Source organism: Drosophila willistoni, unplaced genomic scaffold, assembly GCF_018902025.1.
Source record: "Drosophila willistoni isolate 14030-0811.24 unplaced genomic scaffold, UCI_dwil_1.1 Seg169, whole genome shotgun sequence".
Lineage (NCBI taxonomy): Eukaryota > Metazoa > Arthropoda > Insecta > Diptera > Drosophilidae > Drosophila > Drosophila willistoni.
This window is the reverse complement of record NW_025814128.1, coordinates 1,003,987-1,015,815: the sequence shown is the minus strand read 5'-3', so window position 1 is coordinate 1,015,815 and position 11,829 is coordinate 1,003,987. Positions and strand designations below refer to the sequence as shown.

At 36.4% G+C, this 11,829-nt stretch overlaps 1 protein-coding gene across 1 annotated transcript in view; it reads right to left on the bottom strand.

Annotated features, from left to right (window-relative positions):
- Window positions 1-1,305: 1,305 nt before the first annotated feature.
- LOC6652768 (ribonucleoside-diphosphate reductase large subunit) overlaps window positions 1,306-11,829 on the bottom strand; it is a 30,318-nt gene continuing 19,794 nt past the window's right edge. Inside the window, exons 3-4 of the mRNA XM_023181275.2 lie at window positions 6,992-7,169; window positions 1,306-3,531 (exon numbers count right to left, since the gene is read on the bottom strand). Of these exons, the coding sequence (XP_023037043.2) occupies window positions 1,406-3,531; window positions 6,992-7,169 (2,304 nt within the window). The 3' untranslated portion in view covers window positions 1,306-1,405. The remainder of the gene's footprint in view (window positions 3,532-6,991; window positions 7,170-11,829) is intronic.

Sequence of the window (11,829 nt, the reverse complement as noted above, 5' to 3'; positions counted from 1 at the left end):
CATAAACGCTTTTGACCATTCTTTTTCGAAACTAAGACAACTGGAGACGCGTACTCAGAAGTACCGGTTTTAATTATTTTCTCTGCTAGCCATTCTTGAATTTGTTTATCAACGATTTCCTGATTACAAAGGGCTAAACGTCTCGGGTGCTGATACACAGGTATTTCGTCGCTCAATATAATTTTCATGCTTACTGGAAAGATTTATGTCTAGACTCTTATCCCTTTTTTTAAAATTTGTGATGAATATATTTCCAATCTCTCCTGCCCACTGAATATCTTACTCATTTTGTTCTCTCTTTGGCATACTATGACAAAGACTACTATAGACAAACTTCTATATCGTTGCGAATAGCAAACTTAGATCCATTTGCTGTTACACTTTTATTGACAGTGTTCAATATCGTTCGACCGAGTACAGCATCAAAACTTATGTCCTGATCTGGCACTACATGGAATTCTATGTTCATAACTTTCCACTTTCACTGTAAGTGTCTAGTTCCGCTTAATAACTGTTTCGATCCAATCATAAAATAAATATTTCTTTGCATAAGACATAAACCAGCGCCAATATCTACGAGTTCTTTAAATATAACGTTAGAATATACGATGTTTTTAAGTTCTAACCCTGACGGAGTAAATTCGCTTGACGGCTGTATTACTACATCTTCATTTTCTACCACGTTTGAATTTCTCTCGTATTTAATTGGATTTTCTTGTTTGCACTGTGCCATTTGATGTCCTACTTTACCACATTTAAAACACTTTTGATCGTTCTTTGGACAGTCTCGTCTGATATGTGATGTATCCGATTCTTAGATATATCAATTATTTTACCCTGATTAATGGCAACCGTCTTCAGGGCAACTGCGCAACCGAAATATATCAGAGAAAAAATAAATTAAAAACTACGTTTTATTTTTATTTGGAACAAATGACCTGAAGCCTGATAAGATCTTAAGATAAAAAAATTATTATTACACATATTCAATTTTTTAGTAGAATGAAAAACAATTTAAAATCCAAAAATAGTCAAAAGTTTAAATTAACTTTTTTTGTATTTATTTTTATTTCCGATCCTACATTTACAAAAAGCTAATATTGTCCATCCATATTATCCATAGTGCTCTGACACTACAACCAATGTACCAACCAACCTCCAAAAACAAGCCTATCTCAGACATAAGTCACCAGGGCTGCTCGCACTCCTTTTCAATGTATGTTGTCACTTTTCACATCGACAACACCGGACCCATATTTTTCTTTCACGACGTAGTTTTAGACTGCTAAAATAATTATTAAAAAGTTTCGGGTAATCCATAGATTTTATTTATAAATGCTTGATTTAACAATATTAGAAAGGTGTAAAATATATGTATTTTTCATCGACCACCTCAGATCTAAAACTAAGATCCACACGACATGCATGCATCCTTGTTTTCAAGTGAACAAACCATTTCTGACATTCTACGTTCTCGATACAATTCAGTATCAACATTTTTTTCTTCTGCTTTAATCGACCCATTTTGACTGCTTATAATTGTAGCACTTGCATTTTTATCTACTGTAAATTGAATAGCATGTGCTGCTGGCTTTGTGCGTAGATAGTACATTCCAGTTTTGAGTCCAGATTTCCAAGAGTAGAAATGTATTGAAGTTAATTTTCCGTAGTTTGGCTCCGCCACGTGAATATTAAAAGACTGACTTTGATCTATGAATGCTCCTCTGTCAGCCGCCATTTTAATCGTGGACTTCACTGATATTTCCCATACTGTTTTGTACAAGTCGCGCACATTTTGAGGGATAACTTCAATATTTTGAATGGATCCGCGGCTTGAAACTATTTTATTTTTCATATCATCATCCCATAGGTCAAGTTCCGTTAAATCTCGTAACAAGTGATGGTTGACTACCTGAAATTCACCAGACAAAACGCGTCTCGTATATATATTTGTGGTATAGGGCTCGAATGATTCATTGTTTCCCATGATTTGCGCAGTGGAAGCAGTAGGCATTGGCGCCACAAGCAATGAGTTTCTAATGCCGTGTTCCTTAATAGCGGCCTTAAGTTTGTTCCAATCCCATAAATCAGATGGTTTCTTATTCCACATATCATACTGCAAAATACCCCTACTCGCTGGAGATCCCTTAAAAGTTTCATATGGACCATACATTTGGGCAAGTTCACAACTAGCTTCCAAGGCTCCAAAGTAAATTGTTTCAAATATCTGTTGGTTTAACAAGCAAGCTTGTTTGCTCTCGTATGGGAGTCTCATTAAAATTAAAGCATCAGCTAGACCTTGAACACCAATACCAATTGGACGGTGCTTTAAATTTGACTTCTTGGCTTCTGGCAAAGGATAATAGTTGACATCTATTATTTTATTCAAATTTTTCGCAACAATTTTGGTTACTTCCTTAAGTTTCTTAAAATCATAGGTTTTATCCGTTGTTACAAACATATTAAGCGCAATTGAAGCCAAATTGCACACAGCGATTTCATCAGGGGCTGAGTATTCAACAACTTCTGTGCATAAGTTACTACACTTAATGGTTCCCACGTTTTGCTGATTACTTTTTTTATTGCAAGAATCTTTAAACAGCATGTATGGATTACCAGTTTCCACCTGTGATTCAATGATTGCAAACCATAATGATTGCGCTTTTACAATGCGATTTGCTAATCCTTCCTTCTCATATTTAACGTAAAGCTCTTCAAATTTGTCTCCCCAAACATCTTCTAGACCTGGACATTTATGAGGACACATCAACGACCAATCTTCATTTGCTTCAACACGCTTCATGAATAAATCAGGAATCCATAGCGCATAAAATAGATCCCTCGCACGATGCTCTTCCTTTCCGGTGTTTCTTTTTAAATCTAAAAATTCGAAGATGTCCGAGTGCCACGGCTCCAAGTATATGGCAAAAGCACCAGGTCTCTTACCACCACCCTGATCCACATAGCGCGCAACATTATTGAATACTCTTAGCATAGGCACTAATCCGTTGGAAGTGCCATTTGTACCGCATATCGAAGTTCCTTTAGCACGAATGCAATGTACGTTTAGTCCAATCCCACCAGCCGACTTAGATATCATTGCACACTGTTCTACTGTTTTGAATATACCTTCTATAGAATCAGACGTCATTGTTAAGAGAAAGCATGACGATAGCTGAGGACGATTTGTGGCAGCAGCAAAAAGTGTTGGAGATGCATGAGTAAAATATCGCTCTGAAAGTAAGTTGTACGTTTCAACAGCTGCATCAATATCTTCGCCATGTATTCCAATGGCTACTCGCATTAGCATGTGCTGTGGCCGCTCAGCAACTTTTCCATTTATTTTAAGCAAATATGAACGCTCTAGAGTTTTAAATCCAAAATAGTTATAGCCAAAATCACGATCATATATCATGGCCGAGTTTAAACGGTCTGCATTATTTTTAACGATGTTATAATGATAACTAGAGACCATTGGAGAAGGATTATTCGTCTCTTTATTGACATGATGGTATAGCTCTTCGAAAACCTCTAAAATATAAGAAGAAAAAAATGTTATTTTATTTTAAAGTATACTAAAGAGGTTGCAGAAAGCAACAATATTTTTTGTTATATGCTTTGCGGCAGGAAAATAGTAAATTTTAAACAAAAATAACTGACGTAAATAGGAAAGAAGCTTCATGTATGACGAGAAAAGGTGAAATAACTTCAGTTCATAAAGAACTAAAGAGCTGGACCGGGGTTAACTTTGGCCGCGCCGAAGTTTGTATACCGTTTTAACCAACTTTGTGTTACTCTTCCCTTACCTTCAAAGTAGAAAAACGTTTTCATGATCTCAAAAATCTTATGAAAGAACGGCATACCATCTTGCGCATTGTAGTATGTTTTTTTATCGTATATTTTGTATATAGTAAACTGACAAATATTATTTTTAAGACAGTAGCTTAGAAAACAACAATGCTATTGATAAGTCACTGTTTTCGATCGATCGTTTTTCTAGGAGCTACATGAATAGTCATCTGATTTTGATCAAAATTAGCAAAGTCTTTAACGCAAATGTGTCGCTAAAACGACGTTCTCAACAATTGGGCCTTTCTGTGTCGTCATTGTGGCGAATTTTGCGAAAAGAGCTGACACAAGAACTGAAGCCGTTTGACCATTTGAAGCGACGTCGATTCGTAAATTGGGCTGAAGATCAACTTTTTTTTTTCTAAAAAATCATCTTCAGTGATGAAGCTCACTTTTGGCTCAATGGCTTTGTGAACAAGCAAAATATGCGTTACTGTGCAGAAAGCAATCCACACGTGATTCATGAGGCACCGTTGCATCCCGAAAAAATCGGCGGCGTCATTGGCCCATATTTTTTCGTTGACGAGAACGATCACCACGTTACTGTCGATACCGCGACATGATAAACGATTATTTTTGACCACAATTGAATGGTATGGACTTGGACGACATGTGGTTTCAGCAGAACGGGGCCACAAGCCACACAGCACACGTTACGATTGATTTTCTGAAGAGTAGGTTCGATGAGCGCGTTATTTCCAGAAATGGACCGGTCGAATGGCCGCCGCTCTCGTGTGATTTGACGCCTATAGACTTTTTTCTTTGGGGTTGTGTGAAGTCATTGGTCTACAGAAACAAGCCGGCGAAGAATGGTGAGGTGAGCTCAGAGCCAATATTGAACGCGAAATTGCTGGAATTTCGGCCGATTTATGCAAAAGAGTGGTCGAAAATTGGGTTCAATGTTTGGACTTCGTAAAACGTGCACGCGTGGGTCATGCAAACAAAATCGAATTTCATACTTAAATGTATATGTTCAAAATCGATAATAAAATAAAATTAGTTAAAAAAGGCAAAACGTTTGTGTTTTATTCAAAAAAAAAAGTTGAAGCGCTCTTACTGAAAAACACTTTACAATCTGCTCTTAAATTGGCCTTGAAAAATTTTGTTACTTAATTTGGACAAAGAAGTCTAAAGTTATATTTATGTGTAGAGTAGAGCGACGATTAAAAGGATTTAGCTACTGCATAGCCGGACCACAAAAACCAACTTTGGTCTGTAGCAGAGCACAGATGGATCTCATAAAAGGGGTCAAATTTAGGTGAACTCCATTTCAAGTCGCTACATAGCTGGACTTGCCAATAAATCAAATTACTTCATAATAAAAAAAAAATTTAAGTTTGAAATATTTCTTCGAATTAACAGGTATGCTGTAGAAATTACTGTCAGTTTAAATTCTGCGCGAAGAATCACAAGAGATTGGTGAGACGTAATCCATCTAATTGAATAGGTTGATCATTTTGTTGTACAACTGTTTGCCTTTAAAATTTACCAGGCGAGATCCCCAGTGCGTTAATGCAAATGAAGCGATCTCCGAGTGTGTTAAAGAAATCGGTTAATTCCTTTTTCAGAGATTGAGATGCGTAGTGGGCAGTACAAGGCAACTATTATAGTGATGCCGAAGCTGGTTTGGATACTTATAGCAGTAGCTTGTAGGTACTGAGCTTTTGTGGTATTTGAAAATTATTTTTTGTTGTTAAATGTGTTTTCGATATCAGCAAGAGTTCAGGTATAGTATCACTTGAGTTCAGGTATAGTTTCAAATCGTTTTTGTGCTTGGAGCTGCCGTTAGCATTCCAAAGATTACACAGGCCGACACTATTGAGGTCATGAAAAAGTGTTCTAAGTTAAATAGGTCTTTTATAGTAATTTGGGAGTGCTGATCACGGCCCTGTATTTAGTTTTTGCCCATCACGTCAGGATTTCGAAAAAAATGCGTTCGAAATTATTCAAAGGACTCATTTTCAATATTTTCTAGTATATTATAAACAAATTATTATACTCTAAACGTTATTATTTTAACCTATTAATATATTTTAACCTATTAATATATTTTAACCTATTAATATATTTTAACCTATTAATATATTTTAACCTATTAATATATTAGGTATGATTTAAACGCAATTTACACAAAATCAAAAGGGCGTTTCTTTGTTATCATGCATAATATCATACACATATCCAAAGTGTATGTTCCAAAATGCGTAAAATTCGAACCAAAAAGTATGCTATAGGGATTCGAAGAATTTGCAACTTCGTAATTTTAAAGAAATTTTGTAATTTTATGCATCTAACAAATTGTTTATTAGTAATGTTGGCAAACAACATGCATTTTTCTTAAACAAGAAATTTAATAATTCGTTAAAAATGTCGTACAATTTTTAACTATATATATTATTTTGGGTGGTGCCTATTTTCCAACCCCCCCCTAATTTCACAATATCTGGATGTGATGAACAAAAACTGAGTATGCAGTCAGAATCAGCGTACCCACCCGAATTAGTTAAGAACACCCCTCAGGTTAACGTCACCAAAAATCGTGTCGGCCTGTGTTATTATTCTGTATTAGCAGGTTTTGCTTCAGCATCAGCGCCTGTATGCAGTTTTGCATTAACGTCATAAAGGTGTTAAGGTTTTGGTTAAGTGAGCTCAATAGGTCAGGAGGGACTATTTCACCACGTTTTCATCATCCTTGTCGGGTCTTCTTTGTGGAAGCGTTTTCAGTTTTTTAAACTCAGAGACTATGCGTTTGCGAAACAATCAACCTTTTGCTACAGTTTTAAATAATATGGTATCTGGCGAAATTACCTTAACAGATATAAACTGGTGGTCATTAAAACCTCACCACGATATTTCACGTTTTTTTTAAATTGTTCAGATAAAAATGAATGAAATATTATTATTTGTTTGTGAAAATACATTGTATGTACGACTTTTGATAAATAAAAGCACAATTTTGAATTAAATTTATTAAAATATTCTTTTTTTTTACGAATATATAATAATGACAGGAAATTTTTATTCTCTTTTTGTTCATAGCGACTTTCAGGTTCTTAGATTAAAGGAATGTTAATAAAAAGATTAGAAATTAGTACATTTATTCAACATTCCAACTATATTGTAGGACACTTAACTAACTTACCGGAAAACACTTTTTTTGTTTCCTTGTGAAGATTTGAAACAGCTATTCTGGCAGCTAAAATTGCATAGTCTGCATGATTGCAAGTTAAACCGGCTGCAATTTCTGCAGCTAAGTTGTCCAGTTCTTGAGTAGTTACACCACAATATAGTCCATTAATTACTTGAAGCGTAATTGAAACCTTAAAAAAAATATTGGGAAACAGAGTATTAACTACTTTAATAATTTCAAATCAGCAATTTGTTAAAACTGTTCGAAGTTGTTTAGACATAATTTAATTATTTATTTATTTATTTACGTCAACTAACACAGCAGTCGACGAAAAAGCTTAAGCTAAAGACAGATAGTAATTAATTGAAGAAGATAGCTTAGCTTAATACACAACTAAACATCCCCGACCCGGTGAAGGTGTTTTATTTGCATAAGGTGCCAGCTATGCCCCGGTTCACAGCCAATGTGGTCAGGGATGAGTTGCAGCCAATCCAAGTCCAGAATATTATTATTGGTTTCGCTGTAGATGATTAAAAAGTATAGCGCGAAGAGAAGTGACAGAAAGATGAGGAGAAATTAGGTGAGAAAGGTTGTTAAAAGATTGGCAAAGAACACGAAAAGGTTCGTAAAGAGAGTAGTTAGTCAGACATCTACTAAGGTGAATAGGAAAAAAGTTTCTGGTCCGACGTGAGGGAACACAAAAATATAGCGTATCTAGTAAATTAGTAGAAATGACTTCGCCGTTGACTAGTTTATGGAGAAAGAGAATGCCAAAAACGAGCCTACGGTTGTAAAGTGAAGGAAGATTAATAAGAAGAAGTCTGCTAAAATAAGAAGGTGGGCGAAGACTCGGGTCCCAATTAAGACCGCGTAACGCAAACTTAAGGAATTGCTTCTGTACCGATTCAATACTACGCTGGTGAACATCATATTGCGGATTCCACACTGGCGAGCAATATTCTAGAGTAGGGCGAACTAACGAAGTGTATAAAACCTTTGTTACGTAGGAGTCATCAAATTATTTGGCCCAATGTTTTATGAAGAAAAGAAGAATGCATGCTGTATTGACAATTGAAGAATTGTGAAAATTTAATGAAAGTTTTGGGTTAAACATAACGCCTAAGTCTTTGAATGATGGTACACAATCTAACAGAACAGACTTGATAGAGTAATGAGCTAGGAACGGAGACAAACGACTGAAAGTCATAAAAGAACACCGTTTACCGTGGCACCAATCACAGAACACATCGAGATCTGATTGCAAGTACTGTTGGAAAAAAGGATCATTAGAGGAATAACAAATCTTGACGTCATCCGCAAACATGAGCACGCGTGAATGAGCCAAGGCACGGGGCAAATCATTAATTAACAGGGTAAATAACAGTGGGCCCAGATGACTGCCTTGGTGGACACCTGAGGTAACTCGAACAGTTTTAGATATTGAGGAACGAAGAGACACCTTTAGGGTTCTGCCAATAGGATACGATTTTAACCAAGCCAAGTTTCGTAAGAAGCATAGAATGATCAACCGTATCGAAAGCCTTACACTTTTTACGGAAGCCATGGTGTACAAGGGTAGTCAATTTAAAAATGTTGGTAAGCGACGAACGACCTTTCATGAAGCCATGCTGACAAGGAGAAATAGTGGATCTGGATAGGTGTTGAAGGGAAGACGTAATGATTTTATCGGTAGTTAGAAATATCCGATTTGTTGCCCTTTTTAAAAAGCGGAATAATAAAAGACTCCTTCCAAACAACAGGAAAGCTACAAGTCTCACTCGATATAAAGAATAACCGAGATAAAGCCTTAGATAGGGAAATCGAACACATTTTAATGATGCAACAAGGTATATTACCAGGCCCGGGTACGAAGGAAGACTTCATAGATGATAGGCTAAAAACAATAGAGTCTTCAGTAATACTAGGAAAAAACATACAATTTAAATGTGGGATTGAGAAGGGATAGGATGTGGGATCCGATCAGTAGTAGAATAAGTCGACTGAAAGAATTTAGCTAACAGATCTGCAATATCTAAATCATTATAAGCAGTCTGGTCATTAAGTCTGAAGGTGGAAGGTAGTAAATCAGAGCGTCGTTTAGAATTAACAAAGTTGTAAAATCTTTTGAGCTTCTTATAGAATTCAACCTTACAGTGCACGATATAATTATTGTAGCACTGAGTATTTAAGAGACAAATTTCAGATTTCACTACACAATAATTTGCATAGTCGAGTCGCGAACCAGTTTTTTTTATCGCAGCACTCAAATGGAAATGACCAATCATAAGTGGAAATAAGGTCGTTAAGAAGATTGAAATTATTTGTACGAAAACATCTACGACGAGAAACTGAGATGTTATTAAATGAATTAGTAACGGAATTGTAAGAAATAGTAACTTCAATGGTAGGGTGATAAGGATCTTCGGGTTTCACAAGGGGCTGTGTTTGAAATACAGAACTAAGAGTGGGATCGAATCTAAGACAAAAACAAGATCGAGGATTCTTTTAAAAAGAGTTAAATAAAGAATTCAACTGATATAGCGGACATTCAAGTACGCTATCAAGATAAACATGTTGAGATGAAGGAATTAAGAAAGATAGATTATCATCAACAGGCCAAGAAATATTAGGCAAGTTGAAATCACCTAAAACTAGAAGGAAATCGCGATCTTTAAGACGATTAAAAATAATTTGCAAAGCATCAGCATGGTGCATATAGGTCATTATATCAGAAGGTGGAAGAATATATGAACAAGAAATATATAAGCTAAAGTTGGAATATGTAATTTCGACGCAAATAAACTCAACACCTAAGGGCAGATCAATCGGCACAACACTTGAACACAGATTCGAGTTAACAGCAATGAGTACTCCACCGCCACGACGACCAACACGATCAATCCTATAAGAAATGAAGTTATTAGAAAGAATTTCATTATCCAAAACAGAGAAAGCTAATATGTCAGCCGAAAAGGCTATCACAGAACAGGTTCGAGAGCTTGGTAAGAAATCCTCTTACATTTTGATAATGAATGCAAAGACTAGACTTTATTAGTTTTTTTGAAGCAAAAGATTAATTAGGAAGGTGGACAGGCAACGGACGGGAGCGCTTATTGGGCGCAAACTCGTGTACAACTAGGCCCTCTGGCCAGAAATTAGTGTCAACCATAGCTGAGAAATACTCAATAGGTACTGTAATTTTAAAAGAGGAGATTTCGCGAGTCCTAGAAAACTTAAACTTTTGAATTAAAACTTTAGCAGGGCATATATTACTAATGTAAGCTGCCACAGACGACTCAGAAGTATCAGGAGCAAGCCTAGAGATAAATAATTGTTTGCGATGATTAATATACCCTTTTTGCAAGGGTATAAAAATAACTATAATATTACGTTATTTTTAAAAAAAGGGAGGTGTAGTATGCTTAATAACATATTAATAATACTATACATCAACACGCATATAGTATATGTTCATATAGTGACACTTTGTTACTATGCACAACCATACATAACATAAACAATTGAAAATCCAGAGGGCCGGGGCTAACTTCGACCGCGTCAAAGTTTGTATACCCTTGCAACTTTTATGGTAACTCGTTCCTTACCTATAGCCATCAAAGTGGAAAAATTTGAAAGCAATCGCGTCAAATATAACGAAGTTATTGACAAAAGTCACTGTTTTCGAAAGATCGTTCCTATGGGAGCTATATGATATAGTCACCCGATCATGATCAAATTTGGCACAGTCGTTTATATGTGTAATTAACTCACCAATATTAAATTTCATGAAAATAGCTCAGAAAATAACGAAGTTATTAAGAAAAGTCACTGTTCGTGACTTTGCCATTTGTATGGGAGCTATATGATATAGTGATCCGATCCGGCTGAATCCGAGATATACAACGCCTGCAGTATATACAAGCCTACATGCTCTGTAGCTCTTACGGTTTAGGAGGAGTTTGCGTTGATCCAGACGGACGGACGGACGGACATGGCTATTTGAACTCGTCTCGTCGTGCTGATCAAGAATATATATACTTTATATGGTCGGAACGGCTTCCTTCTATGCGTTGCACACTTCTGACCAAAATTAATATACCCTTTTTGCAAGGGTTTAACAATTGAAACGGGATTTGCCGCGTCTGCATTTTTACTTAGCCTTATGCGCCTGTCTTATATATATGCCCCTTGCATATACATATATACATGCATACTATGCTCTCCCGTTCTGTCGCTGCTCTTAGCGACACGGAATTTTATATACATAAATAAATAAATTTAGAAATAATTCCTTCAGAAGTGGGCGATGGTGCTCTAGACTAGGACTTTATGTCTAGTTTCTTATATCCGATGTTAAACTGGGCTTCCTGTTCAGCAAGTCGTTTCCATACCTCGGACCATTCCTTTTAGGCGAACTCACGGAAACGGGTCCTCAGGTCTTCCACCGTTCCACTGGTGTCTAATCTAAACTCAACACTAAGGACTACCAGTTCTACCTTGCGTGGATGATGCATCCAGTGGACACCCAAATACGGACATGGAATTGCATGGGTTTGCGGATGCTTCGGCACAAACTTATAGAGCTGTGGTGTACAGCCGAGTGAAATTCGGAGACAGTTACTAGGGGACGCTCATTACCTCCAGAACAGGAATAGCACTGAAACCAATATCGATCCCGCGACTAGATCTGAACGCTACGCATCTGATGAGCAAATTGATGACAATCATATAACAATCGATAACAATTTCTATTTTTAACAGTTCTTGTTGGACAGATTCGGAGATAGTTGTGCATTAGCTATCTGCTTCTCCTCGCAACTGGAACACTTTTGTTTGCAATAGAACAGGTG